The 24,586-nt window shown below is 36.8% G+C and overlaps 1 protein-coding gene across 6 annotated transcripts in view; it reads left to right on the forward strand.

Moving 5' to 3' along the window:
* The window catches only part of HGF (hepatocyte growth factor), a 59,926-nt gene that overhangs the window by 24,365 nt on the left and 10,975 nt on the right, over positions 1-24,586 (forward strand). For 5 of the 6 annotated variants that reach the window (XM_068922608.1, XM_068922672.1, XM_068922810.1 and 2 more), the window contains 8 exons: positions 1,459-1,579; positions 6,346-6,464; positions 15,612-15,786; positions 17,743-17,870; positions 19,351-19,453; positions 21,548-21,687; positions 23,830-23,868; positions 24,363-24,459. In XM_068922608.1, coding sequence (XP_068778709.1) covers positions 1,459-1,579; positions 6,346-6,464; positions 15,612-15,786; positions 17,743-17,870; positions 19,351-19,453; positions 21,548-21,687; positions 23,830-23,868; positions 24,363-24,459 — 922 coding nt within the window. Of the gene's footprint in view, positions 1-1,458; positions 1,580-6,345; positions 6,465-15,611; positions 15,787-17,742; positions 17,871-19,350; positions 19,454-21,547; positions 21,688-23,829; positions 23,869-24,312; positions 24,460-24,586 lie in introns of all 6 variants that reach the window. The other variant, XM_068922744.1, reaches the window with a different exon arrangement.

The raw sequence follows: 24,586 nt of genomic DNA on the forward strand, positions 1-24,586 counted from the left end.
AGTCTACAGTGAATCCGTCAACGACTTCTGTATTTCTGTTTGATAAAATCTTCTAGTGTTGTACCATGGTAAAATCCACTTTTCGTCATTATCGTGAAAATATTGATACTGAATTAGAGGACAAGGGATCATACTAAACATGTACTTTGTTTCTCAAATGAATACTTGAAATAAGCCAATTTTTTTACAACTCCAATCCCATTCTACTTACGAGTTGCAAATTCTGAACAATGGCATTTAAAGTGCAAAATCATGTTTGCTGACTTTTATTTTCTGCTAACCTCAGAACTTAGCTCTTATATTTTGTTAATCAGTCAATTCAGTTCCAGTCAATTAACTCATTTAAATTCTCGGGATAGGAGGTCTTTAATTTTCTAGCTAATGTGTTGTGTATAATAGCTGTACGGTGATGGGAAAAGAAAAGGGAATGGAAGGAAGGAGGAAAAGGGAGCTGGAAACTCTATTAAGACATAACATTTAAAGGTCAATTTAGCTGAGCTTCAAATGGAATAAAACCTGGAGTTCACTGCAGGATCAAGATTGTGGAAGTGGATGTTTTGACTGAAGACTGAGTTTTGTAATTGCATATGTTAGAATTTTCTAAGTGATACTTAACTATAATTAGTTTAATTAGGGGAGGGCACTTGAGAAATTTGTCTACAGTTAATTATAACGAATTTATTTCATATTTTAAGATCTCTCATCCTAAATTATGTAGCACATTTTGCACAACAATGATTTCTAATCACTTCAGTAGCTTTTGCCCACTTTTCCCCCACCCCCACTTTCTCAAACCAGGGCTGAAAATGTATCATAGTTTAAGCTGCCAAAAAGAATTAGTTTCGAAAAGAAGCAGCATCACATGTAGCTAAAAGTGCTGGGAACTTAAAGAGACAGACTGCACTTCCTTAAATTTGTGATGCAACCATTATTCTGGACTTAAACTTGTCCCGCCATTATAGAGCTCTGTATGATTTAGAGTGATTTTGTATTATGGATAGTACTTAACTAGAAAGTATCACTTAAAAAAACCCTACAAAAATAGAAAAAAAAAGACTTTCTCAAATGCTTTTCTGTCTATACTTATATCAGCTAGCAACCATGCTTTCTGCTTGGTGGGGCAGCCCATTAGAGATTAGAACCAGAACTCAAGCAAACCACTATGATAGGTAAGATAAAGTGCAGCTAGGACCTTGAATGCCTCTAGCAGCTCACACCTAGCTGCTTCCAAACTGTAAAAGTCCTATCAAGGGGTACCAAATTTAAGCATCTGGCTTCGATCTAAGAAAGAGATGAAATTGTATTTCAAAGGACATTTCCCATCCCAAGGAACTCTGACTTTTTTTTTTTTTTTATAACTCTCTAGGTGACTTTCAATTTATAAGATGAGTTTTTTTTGCGCTGGAAGTCACCAGCCTAATAAATGACTAATATATATATATATATTTTTCCTCTTAGTTGAATGCATGACTTGTAATGGAGAAAGTTACAGAGGACCAATGGACCACACAGAGTCAGGCAAGGAGTGTCAGCGCTGGGATCTTCAGAGGCCACACAAGCACAAGTTTCGTCCGGAGAGGTAACCCCCTCCTCATTCCCAAACAGTTATCATTGAAAATTACACACATTCTGGAACCAGTTGGGCTAAATCAGCATTAGCCCAGTCAAAATTAACACATTTTACTGATTTTTGTTGTCTGAAGATCTGGCCCCTGGTGTGTGCAGGCTAGCTACTGCCATGATGCAGATGTGGGACAGGGACTGGGGACTACTTCGTACAGCTGTGGCCATATCACATGGCTATGAACCATGAACCATGTACCGTAATGTACATATTCTGCATTAGTTGATCAAAATTTCCTCCCTAGCACCATCACCTCTGGATGTTTCTGTATATGTCACTATATAGCTTCAGTCAGCTTAAAATACCCTAATATAATGATAAAATAGTAATTAAAAGTTGTCAATTTGACATTAACATGTTCTTAACAAATTCAGTGAGATTAAACTTGCAACATTAACAAGTCAGAGTATGTTCACTTCTGAAAGAGTGAATAGCTTCAAAGCTGTAGCTGGTCTTCCGTTGCAATCATGTTTAAGTACCCAGTCTGTTAGCCCAAAATGTTAAAAATATCATTGCATTTTTTTTTCTGCAAAAACAATTCATAATTAATTTTAGCATTTTATAGATATGGATTTAGAACTTAGTCTATTTTTTTATTATCATTAATTTTTTATTTAGACATAGGTGTAGAATGCCAGAGGATGAGTCAGAAATAGCAAATTACAGTCCAGTTAGGATTAGCCCTGGAGGGTAAAATTCACCGACTGCAAAGGGTCATCTATAACACTCCCTTCTGGAAGGATTTTGTGTGGGGATTTAGGCCACACAGAAGGGCCTTTTTATCTCTCGTAAATGGGACTAAGGTTTCATTTCGGTTTTGGTCTATATTTTGGATTAGCTCCATTTATGAAATTGATTAAATAAACTTTAACTGCCTCAGAAAAAGACTGTAAGAATCAGTAATATCAGAATATTTAAGGTCTTTCCTTGAAAGTATACTTATAATTTTGAACCGCTCCACTTAGATCCTAATTTTTATACTCAGAAGTATGGCATTCATAGATTTTAGGAAGTTTGATTATTAAGCAAAACATGAAGGATCTATAATTCTTGAGTTTTGCGATATCTTTTTCCTGTGTGACTCAGATGATCTGCTCTGTGAAGAATAGCATGCTTTCCTATAGTTCTGCTACAATAAATATTTTCTACTAGCAGTCTGGGACTGAAGACAATCTGTTTCTGAGTTTTGCCATGGACTTGTTGTGCACTCTAGAATAACTCACAATAATAATTTTATTCCTTAGCAATTAAACATTTAAAGAGCTTTTGGATACAATCAGTAATCATTTAACTGTCATTAGGAAATTTCTTTATTCTGTTAATTTTGATTTGTTCACAAAATGACTTTCAGGAGTAGCTGCAGTCTTAGTAACGATCATCTTAAAAATTTTCCTTCCAAAAATTTCTTCTTGAGAATTTTCAGACTTTAAAAAAATGCCTTACTATTAAAAAGCAATCCATACAGGTTGCATTGATCTGTATATGCTTTCAGAAATTTAACTGGTGTCGAGGATATTTCTAATACACTAGTGTTAATTAACTTCATGAATTGGTCACCAAAGGTATTGACAATTATACTTTGATTACATTAGCTCTTAATGTTTTTAATATATATATATATAAAATATATATATAGTGTTTAAGCAGTAAATAAGAGAGGTCTGGAACAAATGATCCATTAAAGCACAGTAATCTCCAGGGAGGCTTATGAATATGGGCTCACTATATTATCAGGTAGTAATGTGAATTGCCTGGAAACCAGGAAGGGCTTGCACAAATGGATAGATTTAACCCTATTTGCATTAATGGATTCATTAATTGCTGTGATGGAGGAAGAGGTAAAGCCACTAATCTTTTCAAAGGCTCCACAATCTACCTGCTGTTGGACAGCGGGGGGTTGGACTAGATGATCTCCAGAGGTCCTTTCCAACCTCAACTATTCTGTGAATACTTTCAGTCCAGGGTGAATACATCTCCTGCTTCCCTTTTGTCATCTTGGGGAGCCATTCCAGATTTCTTCCCTTCTGAGGTCAATTACTGAAGAGAACTGATTATTGCTGTTTGCTTAGATGTGACTTGAACTAGCAATGGAACATCCCCCGCCCCCCCAACACTCACAATGGCCAGTTTTTAGCTGCTAGTGGATGCAGAATTGTATTCTGAAGCTCCAATTCCCCAGTGCACTCTTCACTGTCAGGGTTTTGCCTCGGTGTGGGCAGAAGATCGCTGAGGAGAATTGCTTAGAGAGTCATAGAAGAGCTTAGAGAAACGACAGTTCTCTCCTCTTCCACTCATATTTTCTACTCAACATTAAATATGCCGAGGAAGTAAGTTCTTACCGCAGGGAGCAAAGATGAAATCTAATGCAACAGTTTAATACCTGTAGGTATTTTTTTATTAAAATATTCTCTTTTACATCTCTGATATGAAAGTTTACTTTATGCAAAATCAAGCTTGCAGTCCTACATGTCTTTTAGAACAAAAAGGAGAAGAAAAATAAGTATTTGTGAAGTATGAATTCCAGACACTAAAATTCAGTTTAGTCCCAGCAGAGCTAGAGATCAATGTCTGTCTCTTTAAAGAGAATAAATGTTATCTCTTTGTCCAAATTTTTTTTTTTCCTAGAAGCAGAAAAAAACCTCTTGATTTTGACATCAGATGTATATCTTAATGATTCATTTCAGCTTCTGCAGTGAAATACAGCTACTGCTGTTTCAAGCAGAGGAAAAAAAATGCATAGGGTTCTGAAAGATCCTGGTAGCTGAAGACTTTTTGTTGAGTTCAGGGATGAGGTTTGTGCCTGAGAGTACTGGGGGGAAGATCTTCAGAGCAGACAGACCAGCTTTTAGAGGGACCTCCACAGTCTCACTGCTGAGGGCAGTTTCAAGTCTCACCGTTCATCTAATATTTGTTGGCCCTTTTCTACAGGAAATGAAGAACCGTGGCTTGCTGGATAGGAAGAAGGTAGAAGTGTATATGAAAACATTGTGAGGAAAAACTAAGCCACTAATTTAATCTTCATGCTGAATCTCTTAAAGGGTACATAGATATAGCAAGTGGTAAAGATACAGTTCACGGATGCTACTCCATTCTATGACGATGATCAAAGTTTGATCCCGAAAGAACCATTGTGCATATGCTTAAGTTTCAGGTGGTAAATAATGCAATTTGGCAGAGTGCATGCTTGCATACTGAGGACAATGCTGAGGACAGATCATTCAGCGCTATGCAAGATGCTTGCCTTCTAGAAAGTGTATTTTCATATCCCATTGATATGAGAGACATAGCTGCACAGACCCAGCCATTTGTGGATTCACCTTGGTTACTGGGTAATGCCCATGGATTCTCCAGCGCTACATAACATGGCACACGTGCTGCTGACATCAAAGCCCATCACTGCGAACTTTTGTCCAAAGCTACCTCGTTTTCTGCCACATTGCTAGTCCACAAAGAGTTTGCTTGTGGAATTCTTGCACACAGTCTGCCCCCTTACAGTTTCCCTCTTACCCAGAAGAAAACAGGATTATAGGAGAACTGGTAACAGAGAAGTGCAGTTGCTTGTGCTGCTAGATCTGAAACTATCACACTCTCAACCAGCCTTGAATTCTCATTTTTACAAGGTTTCTTCTTGGGTTTCTTCTGAATTCTACTTTAATCCTGTTTCTGTCCCTCATATACAGGAAGGAGCTTGATTTTTCCCAAGCAATGGGAGCTCTAATTCCAAATGTACTAGTCGACACTGGGGTGAACGTGTAGTAGAAAAAGCATCCCAGTATAAACATACGTTTTTAAATCATATTTTCTTCTGCTTATGAGAAGCACATCTGCTTGCAGTTGTAAATGGGTTCAGGTTCCCAGGTAGTTAACTTTATTCTCTTACGTACTCTTCATGTTTCCCTCAGGGGCAAATCTGTTTTTTTTGTTTCTTTTCCAAACATATTTTGATAAAAATGGAAAATTAAGACAATTTATATTCATCAGAGGAAAAAAAAAGTATGCTTTTATCTCCCACTCTTTAAGTTTTTAGCTGCTCATATGGCTCATTTAGACCACAAGAGCATCCTTATCTTGAACCTCTGCCTGACTGCCAAATAATGGCAGCAGGAACGTGGAAATGATTAAATAGCACAATAGTTTCAATCCTTGATGAGATAAAGGGAGACGGATTTTTTTTTTTTCTTTTTCCCCCTTAATGCTGGAAATGAGGGCACGACCCAGAATGAGTTCTATTATGAAAATGGAGCTATCATTAGTAACAAAGCTATTCAAAATAGCTTCCAGTTTGAACCCAGGGCTGTTGCACTAAAGAACCTGTTGTCTTAATGAGTCCAGCTGCCTGGCAGTGTTTATATAACGCACACTTAATTGGGCTGTTTGAAAAAAAAGAGTGGCTTTAGAGTCTGGCCATCAGTTGACAGACACGGGAGCAAGAGTTTAGCAATTAGCAGAGTTACCCCATCCGGTGGCCTGTGCATTAACACAGCAGGGGATCCTCTCTGGGGAGACCTGATTCTGCTGCGTGCTTGCAAGGAGATCTTATGTTAGTAACTTTCTAATAGCATTAAAGTGTGTCTGAATCCATTGCACAGGATCAGACCACAGGTTAATGGGAGCTTGTTCTCTTTCGCCTCTGCTGAAGACTGTCCTTCGCATACCTTGCACATGCCTGTGTAGTATTGCCAGAAAGACTTGCCTGACACATTTCTTGCTGTGGTTTACAGATATCCTGACAAGGGCTTTGATGATAATTACTGCCGCAATCCTGATGGCAAGCTGAGACCGTGGTGCTACACTCTTGACCCTAACACCCCCTGGGAGTTCTGTGCAATTAAAACGTGTGGTGAGTTCAAGCAAAATTTATTACTTCCTTTGCCTTTCCAAAATCTGGACACAGGCAATTAATTTATTTCATACTGCAAATGCAAGATGGTAGCTTTTGTTGTCCCCATTGAACTATTCCCATGTCATTACCCAGATGGAGAATTGTATCAAAGTGGTATTAAGGTATATAGATATTGGATGTCCACTTTGGACAGAGCTCTAGGTCAGATTTTTTAGAGTATTTATATTTTATGGCATATTCTGCATTCAAAACCCAGCAGGAGCTGGGAACAGGAGCAGGAGCTAACTGCGGTTGTAGCTCTGAATGCTTTATTATCTTGAAAACTAGGTGTATTAAATAAACAATAGAGGGAGAGTGAGGAAGGAAAAATTATTGAGCATCTCTTGAAAACTTAGGTGAAGTAGTTTTTCTGTGGTATCACGGGAACACGGTGGCAGAGGCAGATGGTAGTATTCAGTTTTGTAGAGAAATGTTTTAATGAGGAAATCAAGATTTGCATCCCTGAAATTACTTGGGTCATTCTGAGCTTGCAACCTGTGTAAGAAATGAGATATGGGATCAACAGGTGATAGTCTCCTCTGTGATCTCCTTCCCTTCTCATTGATGCATTTGGGGCATTGTGGATTCTGTGCACTTAATGAGCTGCAATCCTATGAAACGACCCATATGTAAAGATAAAATTAGAGAGTGTCTTCTTTTAATACCTAAGCAGTTTTCCTCCTTTGCTGAACTCCAAACATTTAGTTAAACACATCTTGGGATCAAATATAATTTCTGAACACACAGTTTTGACAGAATCCCTACAGTAGAAACCTGTCTGCTCCTGTGGCAGAGGAGCCAGATAAGAAAGAGTATTTTTGGATTTGCCATGAACTAGAGGCAAAAGGAACCTTGTGAACCTGCTCAATGAAACTCAGAATTTGTTCTTTGCTGATGAAGTCGTGAAAAAGTCAACTGCTCTTAGATTAGCAAAATTTTGGAAACTCCAAATTTCTTTGTTGTTCTTCTCCAATTTTGACCAAAATTAAATATTAAAAAAAGAAGCAACCCTGAAATCAGACATTCTACTTTCCATCTAGATCAAAGTGTGACTTCAGTAGTCTTATGCCATTGTAAAATCCATTTGGCTTTCCTAGGAGGAGAATAGAGAAAGAGAATTTATTTATTAAAAAGAATCTTCTCTTAAGTTCATCTGGAAGTTAATTTGCATGAGAATTCAAAAAAGGAAAAGAATGGAAAAAGAAAGATAAGAGAAAAAAGTGAATTTTAATGAATTTTCTTTAATTTTCAGAGTTGTGGTTTTTGTGTGGTTATTTGTTTTGTTGGTTTGTTTGTTCATTTGCTTGTTTGTTTCAACCAAGATAAGCCACTATTGGGGTGTTTCACATCTAGTGAAAATAGAGACAGATTTATTTGGATTTTATGAAAAGTATACTTCCATAAAGTAACCCAGTATTTTTCCTACAATGCTTGGATGTATATATATATTTGTGTACATATATATTGGAGGGAGAAAAGATGGAATGACTCCAGCATGAACCATTATATGCAAGCAAGTGGGCTACCTAGCTGGGGAAGAATGGGATTCTTCAGCTTCGCTTTGGAATTCTCATCAAATCAAATCACATAGTGTTTTCCATTTCCACTGTCAATAGGTCAGAATACTCTCTCCTTGCTTATACTTGGTTTCGGTCACTGTAAAGTCTTGGGTTGTCAGTCACCTCCTACTGGGTAGTCACTTTTTAGAAATCCAAAGACTGAGTACAGATATTCTTCATGTACTCCCTGATAGGGAGTAATTGAGTTGTCTCTGCCTTAACATATTTCATTATAAATCCAGTGTCAGGTGGTTAAAATTAGCAAAGTTACTTCATCGTAAAAAGTTAAGAAAATTTGCAGCTTTGGGTAATCTCTGCTGTAATCAGGTTCTGCAGAGACAGAAGACCCTTAACAGGACATTATTGCTTGTTCTGTGACAGACAGTCATTAGGTCATGCTGTGCTGAGTCTTTCTGGTGAACTACAGTACTAATTCTCATAATCATATCTGGAGTTTTTGATAACCTGAACATTTAAGTTTAACTTTTCCCCATTAAGAACATAGTCTAGGGCAGTGATATAATTTAATTGTCTTTCAAATCTGTTAATTATTTTTTTTCTTACTAATCTGTACTTCCTACATTTCTTTAAACAGTAGATAACACATGAATCATATGTATATATCATAATAGAATGATTCTTTTCCCCTGGTAGAAGTGATTTTATTACTAAAATAAAAATATTCCTCCATTACAACTGACTGTTTCGCAAATGCAACTTTTATAAACCTTTATCCTTTGGCATTTCCTGAGCTGATGTGTCAGTGTTCTGAGGATTCACATCTGGCTTTGCTGGTCACGTAAGCTTATAGTCCATGTAACTCCCAGCATTTGCAGCCTGATCTAAGTTTTATAAAATCATTGGCTGGAAGATCTCTTGCAAACTACTGCGATTTCATCTCTGTCTACATAAGTCATGATTATATTAAAGTCCTGAAGAAAAAGCAATCCCAATACTGGAATCACTAAAATTAATAAAAGAAAAGGAAAAAACCCTCCAAGGTAATGATTTCCATGTTGTGATGAAATACTTTTTTAGGAAAAAGTTGACAGTATTAAATGTGAATTCTTTCTTTGCTCTTCGAGAAGAAAGTATGTGTCTTATCTCCTAGTGGGGAATCCCAAAGACCGCTCTAGGTTTCGGTGACTACTGAACCATTTTTTTGAAGCTGCAGCTCTACGCAAATTCAGGATCCTGAAAGAAGAGCATCAGGAGTTATATGTCTTTACAGCTTTGTGGTTTGAATTCTCACACAGATTTTTAATTCTTACCATATTCTTATATATTTTACAAGAAATATTAATTAGAAAAACTACTTTGCAAATCCAAAGTCCTTTGAACATGCACAAAAACATAGGTGTCCTCTCTTCAGCGGAGTGACCACGAGGCAGTGTGCTGCTTGTGGCTTTTGCTACACGTCATGAGTGCTAGTATACACTATAGCCAAAATGCTGACAACAGCTCATATACAAAATTTTAGGCAAAAAAATCAGTGGAAGGAAGCATTCAGAAAATAAATATGTTTCTAAGACTGAGGAGACAGGAGGGCATTGTAATTTTATTTCCAAGCACAGAAGGCAGCATAAAACATAGTGGCTTACAGCCAGAGCTGTGAGAAAGAGATGACAGGAGCAATTAGGGATTAAAGATGGCTCAAGCTGCAAAAATTGGATCTGGATTAAGACTTCAGGGACCCCTGGATTGGTTTGAAGTTGCTCACATATGTGTCTGTGGTTTTGGCTTGAGATAATTTTTAGCTAGAAGAGAGGATAAAAGGGCAACTAAAACAGCAATAAGAAGTGTAGGATGAAATGAAGAAATGGAAGCAGTGAGAGCAAACGGGAAAAAGAAAATGACTATTACTTTGGCATGGATGATGATATGGACTATGGGGAAGATAGGAATGGGGAGCTAATATCTGCTTTAAAAAAAAAAAAAAAGGATATAGTTAGCAGCAAGGCTATGGACGAGCTGTTGGGGAGAGAGTTGTTGAGGCCCAGAATTCAGGAAGCTACATATGTCAGTCTTTTGAGAGCTGCACAGCTACAGGAGATTATTTTGGCAGGGACAGTGTTTATTTGCTACCTACCTGATTTCCAACAATCCCATCTAATTTTACTATGGATTTTCTACTTGCTGTCGGTACTTGTGGGCAGCAGCTGGGGGTGACTGGAGACCTGAAAGACCTGAGAGAATCCCATAAGGGTCTGGATTTGACCAGAGAGAGTAAAAGGGGAATAAAAAGATAGTGAAACTGAAAATCTGGGAGTAAAATGAAGTGCAGTAGTGTACCTAAAGTGTTTGGGAAGATGAAGAATGTCCATCTTAATTTTCCCAATATTACATTACTCAGTTTTTTAGAAGTAGAGATTTCAATGGCCTGTATGAATGTGAAGTTCTGGTGTAAGAGTTATTTGTTGAATCAAAGTATGTAAACAAATAAAACTGTCATTCAGCTTAAGCTTAATATTTACAGAAGATAAAGACGTTTATGTAATGCAGTCAGTGAGAAGAGGCTGGTGCTTAGTAGCTGATAAAGTGTCACCTTCCATCTCACTTTATAATGAGGAAAGGCAGAGTCTAGCAACCATTGTGTATGTAGCTGCGTTATTTTACATTTCCTTGTAAAGGATCTTTTTCAGATCTGTTTCCTCATTTCTAACACAGTTTTTAAATTGAGATGTCAGAGGTCCACTGAACCAGCGGATAAGCCTAATGGAGAAAATTTGGATATAGATCAAGGTTTTGAACTGATTAAATGCAAAAGTTATTTGGATTTAAACTTAATTGTACAGATTGGTACAACTTTGAAATCTCTCTGTGTTCCAGGGCAAATAAGCTGCAGGTGTGTAGGCTTTAGGCCACGATATGTTCCTCAAAACTGTATTTCTTGAACTTGAATATAATTTATTTCTTCATTCTTTCTCATATGTTTTCACTGAAAAAGAAAATAACCTTTCCTCTCTAATGCTAAAAATTAGTGTTTATTTCTCTGTTCATATACTGTGAGATAGTACATTGAAGAAAACGCATAGAAAGAGAACAACTGTACAGTACGATTACTGCATAGTGCAGTCCAGAATTGTGGCTTGAATTGCTTGTAGACTGAATTCCTGGAAGCCGTGTGACTGAGAGCAAGGAGCTTCTCCCAGCAAATGTAGTCACTCTAGACAGTTGCAGGATTGCATGAATCATGTTTAATGTGGAATTTACTATTTTTAGAACAGCTCCTTCACTGGGTTAGGTACCCCTTTTCTTTCCCAATCTACCTTATATGATTGTTCATTAAAAATCAGGGTACGTTTTCCTTCACTGACTGACCCCCAAGGAAAGACATGGTATCTTTATAAGTAAAAGTAGAATTTTTCTTGGTGAAAGCAAAATGAAAAGAAAGATGGTTTCCAATGTATATTTTTTTTTTCCAAAAATGTGTGGCTAGTATTACCATGAAAGAACGTGAATACTCAAGCAAAATCCCTGCCTTCATTTAAGTCAGTAGGAGTTTTGTCATTGACCTAGAATTGCAGTAGGATTTACTTCTGGGTCATAAGGTCACAGAAATAGTACCCTCAGTAGCTCCTTCAGCTGTAAAATTCTTCAGGAAAAAAATGGCTTGAAATTCCTGCTGATTCCCTCACGCTGGTGTTATTGTGGGAACCAGAACCAGAGGAGGCCATCTTTAACTTTATATATGAAGTTTAGGGTAACATTTTTATCTCTTTACTCAAGTATCTCTTTACTTTACTGAATCTATTAGCTAGCCTATATTAATGAAGTTTTTTATTTAGAGGTATCACAATATGGAAAGTTTTATGGAAATAGGACACTTTTGCATTATTGCATTTTGGTTGGGGACCTGATGGTGAACATGTGAAGGTGCATATAGATCTAACAAGAAATCCTTACGCAGCTATCTGAATTATGTGGTTAATTTGAGTAATAAAGAAAATAAAATAAAGAAAAAAAATTACATCAAAGTTCAAAAGTAGCAAAATGCTAATTTCTACTGCTAATAATGAAGTTGCAAACGTAGGAATAACAAGTGACATTTAACCAATAAATCACAAATTAACTTTTTATATAAAATTATTTTTGTTTGATCTTGATTTATGAGTGATTTTTCGCTCAGTTTAGAACTATATAAGCTAAACTTGAGCAAAAAAAGGTACTTCTAGCATGGAATTCAAGTGCTATTAGTACATAATTAGTGAGGATTGCTTACTGAACTTCAGTAGACATTCATCTTCTAACTCAGTTCATAAAGGCTTTCTTATTGAAAGAAGCCCTAAGAGGTGCAGCTCATTATTTATATTTTAGCGGGATTGCTAGCATAAGGACAAGAATTCAGCCTTGCTGATATTTATCCTCGTCTTGCATCCACCTTTTAAGAGAATTGGTGAAAGCACTCTCAGGAGCTGAGCTATGGCCCTTCTTCACCAGTGATTTGCATACCTTGTGTTGATGCTCAGAGTTATTGCACCTTAGAGAATTAGCTGTGTGGATGACAGGACTAGAGAGTCTCAGGGACATGACCTGTAAAGTTAACTACTTAAGCTGTAGACTTAGCCTAGGCATTTCTTTAAATGTGTCAACTGCTCTGTAGCTGGCAGTGCTGCACAGCATCCCTGTAGTGCCTGGAGAGGTAGTCTCCGATGCTCAAGCTGCTGTGTGTCCCTAGGCATATCCAACCCATCCTTCATGTCACGGAGCGAATGGGGAGACTGTTCCCATAGCATCTGTTCTTGGAAAACACCACTTGAATAAGATGGTGGAAAAGGATTTTTTAAGCTTTTAATGACCGTTTCTGGGCCTTCTGAGACTTAAGAGCCAGAATGGGAGAGGTTGCTTCTGAGAGCACAAGTACTAGGGATCTGTTAAAGAGGATGAATAACTTCTGAAACATAACCAGTTAAATGTCAGAAATATTTTGGGTTCTCATTTTTCAAATTTAAAAACTAACAGTGTGTAGAAAATGCAGACTATAGAGCATGAAAAAAATGTGGAGACTTCTATGGAGCTTTTCAAATTATAGAATTGTGTTACTAGTTCAAACAAAAACTAATATTTTAATGATCTTCTTCATCATTGAATGCTTATTAGATTAAAGGTAACTAAGCGCTGCCACAAAGTAGTAGCAGCTAATCTATCATGCACTAAGGATTCTGAGACTATTTCACTCTTAGCCATTATAATATAAGTCCTTCCAGCAGTAGCCTGGTAGTACAAGTTGTCATTCTAAAGTTAAAGTTTAGTCTGTCTAGCTTTTTGATATATTTAAAAGTGAGATAAATTTGATCTGTAGATAGAGGTCACTGTCTAGATGCATGATGTTAAGTTTAGGATGGAGCTGTTTATCTATAGATATTTGACAAAAGGTACACACTAAGAAATAATTCTATGGCCTCACTTAAATTAATTGGTACATTAATTATTTCAAGAGTATGATTTACAAAAATAAGTTACATCGATGCAAAAATGCGTAGATGTTTTACATAGTATGACTGGGGATGGAGTAGGTGTATCACACTATGTCATTACAATTGAAATATTAACTACTTGTGTATAATTAAACCATTTGTATAAGGTTTACTGTGTATAAGATAACCTTAGCTCTTTTTAAGCTGAATTTTTGTGTATTATTATTATTATTTAATGAGACTTTTTGCTAGAGTTCTATGATTAGAACTTATTTCTTATTTATTTAGGGAATATTATGCAGCCAGGATGCTTCATTTATGGTGAAATTTATCATGGTGGGTGAGCCATTTTTTCCAGATTGAACCCCGTATCTGTTTCATTTTTTAATAAAAGTGATGCATACATTTTTGGAAAAGGGTAATATAATTCACTTGAATGTGGTATTATGACATTCAATCTAATGAGCTTAAGAGCTCTCTTAGAATATATTTCCAATTTATTTTTATAAATTAGTGATGATGGAAAGCTGAAATATATAGTTGCATATTTCTATAATATGTATGCATTCCTCTTTTTGTTGTTCGATTATTTATAAAGTGAATAACAATGGCTAAAAATATAGTTATGTGCCACAAGTCCTTTTGATGACTCCACCAAAAAGGGTATATTTTGTCAGCATGCAAAGCTTGCTTGTGGTACTTCCAGTGCGATGTCCTTTTGATTTGGAATGAGCTTAGAATTCACAATCCCGTTGAAACAGGACAGCCTTTGCAGATGAAGTGCCTTGGGAAGGAAGGACAGGAAATTAATTTAACTATGAACCAGTGATGTAAAAACATCAACCAGATGACGAGAAGAACGGAAATTTTTTCTAGCACAAAGAAATGTTTAAAACAACCGCACAACTTGATGTTATCATCTGACATGGAAGTGATCAGTAATGTAAAAGATTAGAAAATAAATAATCCAAACCCATCCATTATGACATTTAGTTTCCTTGAGACCCATTTGCTTTGCAAGACCATAGAACTGGCTGAAGTTACTAGGAATTAACCATATCATGAATAAAACACATGAATATTATTCTAATCACCGGATCATTAGAAGAAAAGTAATTTTAAAACTTTAACATATTTATTGTTGGTAAGAAATACTTGGTAAGGTAATCAATAAAATTAGTCTTGTGAACAATAGCAATTGTCAACAGATGGACAGTTTCTTACAAAAATATTAAGTTGTAAGGTTTTGGGAACATTATAGAGACACTGCTTTTACTGCAGTCTGATCAGTTTTGTACTACTTTGTATATATCTGATGCAATATCTGTGCAATTAATTTCCAGTTATGGATATTGCATAAGAAATAAAAAAAAAGACTTTCAGGCTATGTGAATGAGTCATTTCAGAAACCACTGTTTTTCTGAATTTAGATCAAGACAGCCCACACAAGGATGAATGCAGAGCATATCAACATCTGTAAAAGATTTTGAGTTTGATGAATTTTTTGGTCTTTAAAACATTTGTCTCTCTGTAGAGAATACTGATCCTTGATTTCCAAAAGCTCGGCAATTTTTTTCTCTAACTATATAAAGCATAAAAAGAAAAGCTTCAGGGAGGATTTAGGACATTACTTAATACTAGGATTTATGAATTTTCATTAATTTCTGCTTGCTTTCTCATCACTGATATTCTGGGAATTCTTTAGAGAAAATCAGTAGGGTTCTAATCCTGCAAACGTGTTACCATGTTTAACAGTGTGGACATGGGTGGTCACTCAACTGTGTGAAGCTAAGCAAATAAGAGAATACTAGTTGAACTGGAAACAGTAACTAAGAATATTTCTTGATGTTCGACATTATAGAATAGGCCAGATATCTCACCAAACAGGAATTCTTAAATATTGTAGACATTTTAGATTCTTGGACTAAAGAATCCAGTAACTGTTCTGATCTTATGGGAATTGTAAATGTAAAAAGGAGAAAATTATTCTTTTAAAGAAATCAGCTTGGCAATTTCACCAAAATTTCAAATTGCCACAACTTGAACTGCAATATAGAGTTCAAACCTGACACCCCAAGCCAGACTCAGTCTTAAGAAAGCGAGATAGCAATTCTCCTCTCCCTCTGCAGATCCGAACGTTGTGAATAGCACGGACACGGCGGCCGAGACATTAGCGTGCAGCCAGGGCCAAGGCGAGGGCTACCGCGGCACCGTGAACACCATATGGAGCGGAGTCCAGTGCCAGCGGTGGGACTCCCAGTTTCCTCACCAGCACAACATCACTCCAGAAAACTTCAAGTGCAAGTGAGTAGACAGGGACAGGTGTTACTGCAGTGGGCAAAGAGCAATTCTTGCAATTTAGAAATTCGTGTCACCGAAGTAGGCCATGTGATCGCCATCCCTCACTCTGCAATCTGATGTGTTTACTGTGCTTGATCATGCTGGAAGTCATATGAATACGGAAAAAAACAACTCCTAGCTCTTCGTATCTCAAAATATTAATTCTAGACTGATTTATGTGAAACTGTGGGTTTTTTTTTCTAAACTTTTTCTTCAAGCACGTATTCACCGTTTAATTGGTTGTGAAGTGTATGGATATTTTCCAAACTGGGACCTAATCCCAGTAGTGCTGGTACATTACGATTGTTTTTCTTTCTCGAAGGCAAGTATTTCTTAGTAGTTTTGAACTTTAGTTCAAAAGTTTGACTTTAACTTAATGCGTCTTCCCATATTTTAGCTACATGTAATCTCATTGACGATACTGGACATTTATAACATTTGACAACACTTCTTCTATTTTGCATCCTTTCAGAGTTTTTTCTGTCTTGTTACCGAATGTATTTCTACTTTCCTGGATAGGACACCTTTTACCTAGATGACCACTGGTCATCTGTACTTGCCCTGTGCTTAATAAAAACAGAGGAATGCTCCCAGCACATTAATCATCTACTTATTTTCAACATTTACCTTAATCATGCTCTTTAGATGCCTTAACTGGGCATGAAGACAACCTAGACAACCAGCATGGGATCAAAGCCCCGCTTAAACTAAATAACTTTTAGACAGCTAAATATCAATCTGGGCTTGTGCCTGAATTTAATGGTATGGATCTTGCAAGATAAAGAAAAGATTCCAGTCAGAGTTCTTATTATGTCTCTAGTAATGGCTTGTTTGAGTAAAATGGATTTGTTGCCTTAATCCCTTCACTGTTATTTTCAGGCTTATTGATCAAACATCATTCATAGTGACACAACTAGTGAAAAGGTAACAATAATTAACAATAATCATTGCAAAAGAAAACAGGGCTGACTGACTGAACTTCCTCTGTCTATCTCAGGATCTTCCTGAGCTCAGAAGTTAGTGCTTTAGCCTGTTCCCACAGGATTTTCTTAGACAAATTACCACTTATACCACTTTATTTTGTACCTGTGTAACACTACTGTATGATTAGGCCTTTGTGCAGCTTTATCAGAGTAGTTAAAACATTAGGACTGTTTCTTCAGCTAACACTTGAGAGTGTAGTGGCTATTCAGGCCGATAGCTCTAGTAAAATCAGCAGAACCGTTTGTAAGGATCTTCAAAGCTCATGTGTGTGAGAATTAGAGTATTACGCACATTCTTTCTGTTATCAGATTGCACAGAACAACTGTCAGGAGATGGCAGAATAAAATTTATATTTGAGAGTTTTGACTATTTAATTTGAGCTGTGAGAGACATTTAAAGATGCTCCCTTGTGGCTAACTTTTACTCATGTATTGAATGTCAATATATATTTTTTCATCTTCTACAATTCAGTTTCTTAAACGAATCACTGACAATCTACAGGACTGTTCCTCTAAGCTTAACAGAACAATTCAAAGTACTGGGAATTTTAAGTACCCTGGTAATGTTTGTATTTGAAAGCACTTGTAATGGATTGCAGGTGTACCTAGTGCCACTTTGCATTCAAATTTTGATAAAGATTCCTGAATAAAAATAAACTATATTGAAAACATTGTTAATCTTCAAATGAAATCTTATAGCCAGTCAAAACATAGGCCCATTGAAAATGAATTCCCGTAACTATATTCTTGTTACAATTACTATATTTTACCAGACACTATATTCTCACTGACTCCTTAACTCCCTCTATTTGACACTGATCAGTAACACACAGACCTTAAGGAGCCTATATTTTTGCTAATTCATAATAAAAAGTGCTATAATGCATCAGTGGTTTTAGGTTATCCCTGCTGTAAGCTAACATATTTGTTTTTATAGGGATTTGAGGGAGAACTACTGCCGAAATCCAGATGGATCTGAATCACCCTGGTGTTTTACTACTGACCCAAACATCCGGATTGGTTATTGCTCCCAGATTCCTAAGTGCGATGTATCAAATGAACAAGGTAACAGAGGCGGAGGAGATAAAGTGATTTTAAGTGAATTTCCAAATGGCAGATAGGCAGTCCTGGAAACAGGAGAAGCTCATCTCAGTACATCTGCATTACACCTGTGTAGTTCCTCCTTGGCTTTATTTGCATAGTTGGGATTCATCATGGTGTAAATGAGATTCATTTCTCAGTCCATGTTTCAATTCCAACAGGGAAAGCAGCAGCAAAGATGTTATTGGATCTGATCTTTAGACAAGGTGAATCTACATGCTACTACTAGCTGGAGATCTGATCCGCAATCTTTCTTAAATTGAAGGACATTTTCCAGGGCTGAGATGATTTCTCATGCTTTCTTGATGGATAGTTTTTTTTATAATTGCGTATGAGGCCACCAAATATGTTTTTCTCATGTAGCACCTTGACTAAAAGAAGCTTTGCTGAAACAACCACAGGCAACTTCCAACTTAGCCTTTTAGCGTGCAGTAATTACACAGATCGGTAAAGTCCACTCTAAGGCCTCAGGTAAATATTTATATGTTTTCCCTCATTAGGTCTAGGCGTTACTTTAACAGTTCTCATTGTCTCTTGAGAACTGATGTCAGTCATAGTATAAAGTGAGTTTCAAACCTTCTACTAAGTCTACTTTAGGATGCATTAAGATAATAAATAATAACTCCATCTTTATATTTTAACTTATTTATCTCTTAAGATTTAAAATAGTTGCAGCTGCGAGAGCTCTGTCAGAGCAAGGATTCAGCTTTGCCTTTCATTCTGTGCTTTTTTAAAGTATCAATTATCAAAAAGTAAAGATACTGATGAAAGTGAAATGAAATGCCTTATACAAAAAGTCTTTATAGTAATGATCATTTTAAACAATCGTCTTGAAAAGTCTCAAAAAGGCTTGTGATAAAGGATTATGAATTAAACATGACTTCTGCTTGAGTGAAAAGGCAGGTCTTTGAATTACATTAAAATTAAAGTCATGTCGATTTTTTGATTTTGCCAAAGTAGAAATTAAATTTAGAATTATATAGTGCTGCCAGTATCCAGAATCCATGCCAAGGGGTATTGCTTGTTCCCAAATAGGCTTAGAGCATCTTTTTTGGAGGGAGGGAGGAATAAGGGGGCTTCTTTATTTTGTTTTTTATAAAATATCTCCTGACAACTTTTAGAAATTCTGTGTGAGCCTTTTAAATTAACCACAAACAAAATATTTATGAAGGAAAAATTCCCATTTTACTCAAGTAAGACAAAATTTAAAAGGCTACTGTGCTAAGAATGTAGGAAGGGAATTATATTTCTAAATTTGAAAGTTTTCTCTCATTTTATTTCTGCTTTGATTTATACTGATCTCTGATTCATATTATATAGTGTTTATAGTGTTTGATAAATGCAACACGTGTTTAATTATCTGGATTTTTCATGGAAAGGAAGAATTTTCTTTTCAATGTTGCACCATCTTCTACTATTTTTTGTCTCAATCTTCTTTTTTCAGATTGTTATCGTGGCAATGGCAAGAGTTACGTAGGGAATTTATCCAAGACAAGATTTGGGCTAACTTGCTCCACGTGGGATAAAAATATTGAAGACTTACGTAGGTGTGTACACACGAAACTAAAAGAGATGGTTCAGTGACTCCTGAATAAATACTGCCTCCAGATGGCATCTCTTTTTCTTCTGCAGAGATTCTAAAATAGCCTCTTATGCCCTGGGGCTCTTAGATTTTTTTCCTTTTCAATGTTTAAATATATTACACAACATGTCTTTGTTCAGGCTAACCACTAATTGCAGGCTTTGGGATATTTCTTAGCATTTAGTTTACTGGCCTGGTTTATCCCATTTCTGTCGTTTATTTATTTATTTTTTTCTATGAGGGGGATAGAAGGAATATAGCAGAAGGAGGTTGTATTACATTTGTTCCTCATTTACATTTTCCTTTTTCAAGGTACTGAACATAATAAAGCTCTGAGCAACCTAATCTGATCCTAGCTGATCCTGCTTCAAGCAGGAGGTTGGACTAGAGACCTCCTGAGGTGCCTTCTAAGTTGAATTATCCTGGGATTCTATGATCTAATGCCATTGACATCACATGCCATTTAAGAAACTTGCAGTTTCTACGGCTCATCATTTCTTTGGCTTCCTTATTCAGGCAGTGGAAATGACAAGTTAATTTAAAATATTTGCTAAGGTAAAAATGAACCAGCAGTCCAAAGGTCGTTGTGAGAATCCAAGGCTGTTTCAAGCAGGCCAGGATTCTCCATGCTGTCTCTGCTTGTTTGAAGGGAAGATTAGTCAGTTTCCGGAACAACAGGAATGAAGATTTTCAGGTAACAGATAAAGATAGAGAGTCATCAAAAACTGCACTTCGTCTGAGATGTCGCTGACGTTACTGACTCAAACAGAAAACAGTTTTCTGTTCTAACAGAAAGCTAACAGTTTTCTAACTGAAGAGTTATGAATTTTTTTCCTCTGTCTTTTGCCATGCTCCTAGTTTCTGAAGTCGATGCGGCTATTTCTATCTTGTCTTTGGCATCTGCACTTCATCTGGGACTCATGATCACCACAGTCACAGTGCTCAATGCACTAGCCATCGCCCTTCGGGACTGACTGTCCCCAGCTCCTGCTGTGAGCTTGATGGTCAGTCAGCTGAAGGCATGTAGACTGCCTTCAGAGAGAGGGAGCGGTGTTACAAGAGGTCGACTTCAGAATCACAGTCTCAAATCAGCAGCTGAACTGTATGTGGTTCCCCCTCTACAGTTGGGGCAGGAGATAGCATACGTATTCCAGTCTGCTGTCCATCTAAGGGGCCTATGAAGAGGCTAGAAGTTGTAAGATCATGACTTCTGGGGACTTTGATAAACCTTCAGCGAGCTGTGAATGAGACAGCTTGAACCATCCAAATGCTTGATGCGGTTGCGTTCATATCATCTCAGACTCTTTTCCCTTAATCCCACAATTTTTTTCCATCTGGGAAGTTCTATGTCACTCCAGAGGTTAATCCAGTTACGGATGTGCTATAAGCAGTGTCATGGTTGGTTATGAGCCAAGACGATAGCAGAGCTGTAACCTGCATGAAGAGCCTTCATGCTCCTGTCTGACAGGCCAGAAATAACCAGCTTTCTCCATTTAAGATTCTCAGCCCCAAACCTTTACCCAAATGCCCAATGGAGGGTTACAACTTGAGTCATCTATCACTGTAGTTTGTCTGAGCCATTCATCCATCTCCTTGTCTCCTGCTCAGTCTTGTTAACTTTCTCACATTCGTCCTTCCTTGCCAGCTTTATTCCGTGCAGATTCAGTGCTTCCCTTCTGCTCACTGTTCACCTGCAGTGAGAAGGTACCTGTGCCCCAGAACAGGTCTACAGAATTGCTGCGTGTGACATAGACGTTTTTCCAATCAATTTAAAAATCCTTCTTTAGGGCATCCAGGGATTTCAGCTTCAGTGAGACGTCTAGAAAACTCCCAGCTGTTTCGTGGACACACCGCTTAAAACACCAACCACAGGAAACTTGGGCCCAGATCCAGCAAATATTTGGGTCTCTATTCTCTTTGTTTTTAACCAGCCCTAAACCCTGACCTGTAGGCTTCTCAATCAGCTAATATTGCAATGCAGAGCAAAGCAACACTTAACCTTTGAAAATTTGGGCTATAGTATAAAGCTTTTCAGCACTTTGATTTTTTTTCCCTGTAGGCATATACCAATATTCAGAGAACCAGATGTTAGTAAACTGAAGAAAAACTATTGCCGCAATCCAGATGATGATGCTCATGGTCCCTGGTGTTACACAGATGATCCTCTCGTTCCCTGGGATTACTGCCCTATTTCTCGATGTGAGTACTCAGTGTACCTCGGGCATTGCCAACTGTGCAGCCTCAGTGAAGCCATGCAGTGTGCATGCAGTGTCACATGCATATGCATACCCTTCAGCTGTCACTTGTGGTAGCAGAAAATGTGTAATTCTGTCAAGAATCAATTGTGCATGACTGAGAAGGAACAGACAAAAGCTGCTTGTGCAATATATGTATCAGGGGTCCTTTTGCTTGACCAGCTTGGAGATTTTAAGGCTTATTTATGCAGCAGGAGCATAAAAGGCTGTTAAAAATGGTCAATCATTTTCCAACATATCTAACTGTTGAATGATGGCTGGAAGGACACAAAGAATTGCCTACTGGTCAGAATACTGGTGGTGGCCTTATGAAACCCAGGAACAGTTATCTTCTGTGTTACAAGCTTCATAGTTTCTTTCTGTGTTCTATACTTGTTTGTAAAATGAGGATAAATGACTACGTGTGTGTGTGTGTGTGTGTGTGTGTATAAAATATATACATATTATATGTATACTGATGTGTATATTTGTTATATAGACTAAATTATATTTCAGCTGTTCATGGGATGATTTAACTCCTGGAAAGAATTAAGAACATCATTCACCTAAAGTTGTCTGTTTAAAAAAAAAAAAAAAAAAGCTTAAGTAAATAAAATAAAAAAATCATAAGGGATTGGGTGATTAACTGAAGTTACGTGGAAAAAGAATCATACAGAAGAATATGAATTCATATTTAAGATATTGCTCTTCAATTCTTATTTCAAAACCACAGTGCTGTGTATACTGGGAGGTTATCTAAATGGTAAATCAGGTTTTTGAATGCATTGCTGTGATCTCTAGAGGTCAAGAACAATGTTACACTCATTCCTAGCAGCAATCTGCTGCACTTCCTCATTGTCTGAGCTGCAGCAACTCTAAGAGCCGATATTTGAAGTCTCAGGTGATTTTTGTCATCTATACGGAGAGCAAACACAATGTGCAAAAGGTTATTTGTGTCAATTTAGATAAAGCACAATAGCTGAAGAAACAGAAATTCTGTTCACTCACTCTGAGGTCATTATCTGGATCTATGAATTCCTAAGGAAATATTCACTGCAACCATTTGTAGGGTTATGGCGACGGTGAGTATTGTGATTTCTGGATTCAAACTCCAGGACGGGAGTATGTCTGATTCAGAACTCTAACTTGTGTAGACTAGTTTTAAACCATTATAGCAGCTTATTTGGGTACTGATAACAGCTCAACAGATACAAAGTACTGGCAGCTGCCAACTATTTGTCCAGTGCTTTTAGCTGGTCTGATCAAGCTGCACTATATCTATGTATCTCTATATCTCTATATCATCTCCGTATCTTTATATCTATCTCTATATCTGTCTGTCTATCTATATAACTGTATAGGTTATATGTATGTATAGCAACCTAATGTGTTAGATTTTCATCAATATCCATATGAGACAGTTTAAAGTTTGCCTATGCAAATTTTCAGGAGCTACAATCATACCTCTGGCTCATACCAGCGGGACACACTGCAGACCACGTCGCTGAAGGCAAAAATTTTTGACTAGATTTAAGGATACTTACTGTAACCGCACTTTGACTTGGACCAGAGGGTAGAATCAAACCAGATTTTTGAGAATACATTTTGATCTCGATTAACCTTTGCTGACAGCAACATATAAGAGCTGCGGAAGTTTCACAGATTTTTAAGGAAATTAGGAACCTTTGCTAGAGATGATTTGGATTTCATCACATGACTTCTACAGTTCCTGCAAACTTACAAGAAAATTCACAACTCCATTTCTAAGATTGGCTTGTTTGAAGGAAGGATGTAAATCAAACATGACAGGTAGTCTGATGTATTCGAAACTCAGCCAAGAAGAAAAATACTTGAAATTCCTGTTGCAAAATATTTGATTCTATTCCATTTTATTGGAATGAAATTCTGCCTTCTTATTAATCCTTACCAAATTGTGCCTTTACAGCCTAATCAAAAATCACTGACGCTTTAACCTTTGTGAACTATTAAAATTAGCAATATGCCCTTTGCTAGTTTATTGTGATTCTGTTCAATGTTTAGATGTTCAGTGGTGTTCTGTTCAATGTTTAACTTTTCTGTCTTATGGATGTCTTATGTGTCTATCCAGGTGAAGGTGATACAACTCCTATCACAACCAATTTAGATGGTAAGTAAGTTTGCAAATGTACTGTGTGTTGCGTGTATTGCATCGTCTAAGACTAGCCATTCTTTTCAGATTGGAAGGAAGAAAAAGATCAATTAAAGATAAAAAATAATATGTAGCTTGGTAAAAATCGCTTTTACAAAAGGAAAATGTAGAATGTCTTGATTCGCCAGTAGCTTTATTAACTATATTCTCACTTCCCTATCTTGTAAGCGATGAGATATGGTAATAACTTTCAATTTTTGTTTTATAACTATGTGAATCTCCATAATAAACCAATATAAATATGTGTATTTTAGAATCCTCTATAAATATTGATGTAGACTGAACCCAGCTTCACTACAGTAGTTTTGAATTCTTTAGCAATAAGCTTTATTAGCTCAAGAAAGAAAACCCTATCCATGATAAATATTGACCTTCTTGTGGTCCTTATGTGCAACTGTACAGGTTTCCTACCGCTGTTTTTAGTAAAATGTGATCTCTGGACCTGCTTTCAGATACTGTCATTCCTTGTGCCTCAACAAAACAGGTGAGAGTTGTAAATGGAAACCCAACACAAACTAACAAAGGATGGATGGTTAGTCTGACATACAGGTAACTATCACTTTGCACAAAAAGAAGACAATACATCTAATAGGTTATTTGTTTTGGAACAATAGAAAAAAATTGATCATCATAATTTTACATCTGTATTTCATTTAAATCCTGTAAAAGTAGAAAA

The sequence above is a fragment of the Struthio camelus genome, chromosome 1 (assembly GCF_040807025.1).
Source record: "Struthio camelus isolate bStrCam1 chromosome 1, bStrCam1.hap1, whole genome shotgun sequence".
In the NCBI taxonomy this organism is placed as follows: Eukaryota; Metazoa; Chordata; class Aves; order Struthioniformes; family Struthionidae; genus Struthio; species Struthio camelus.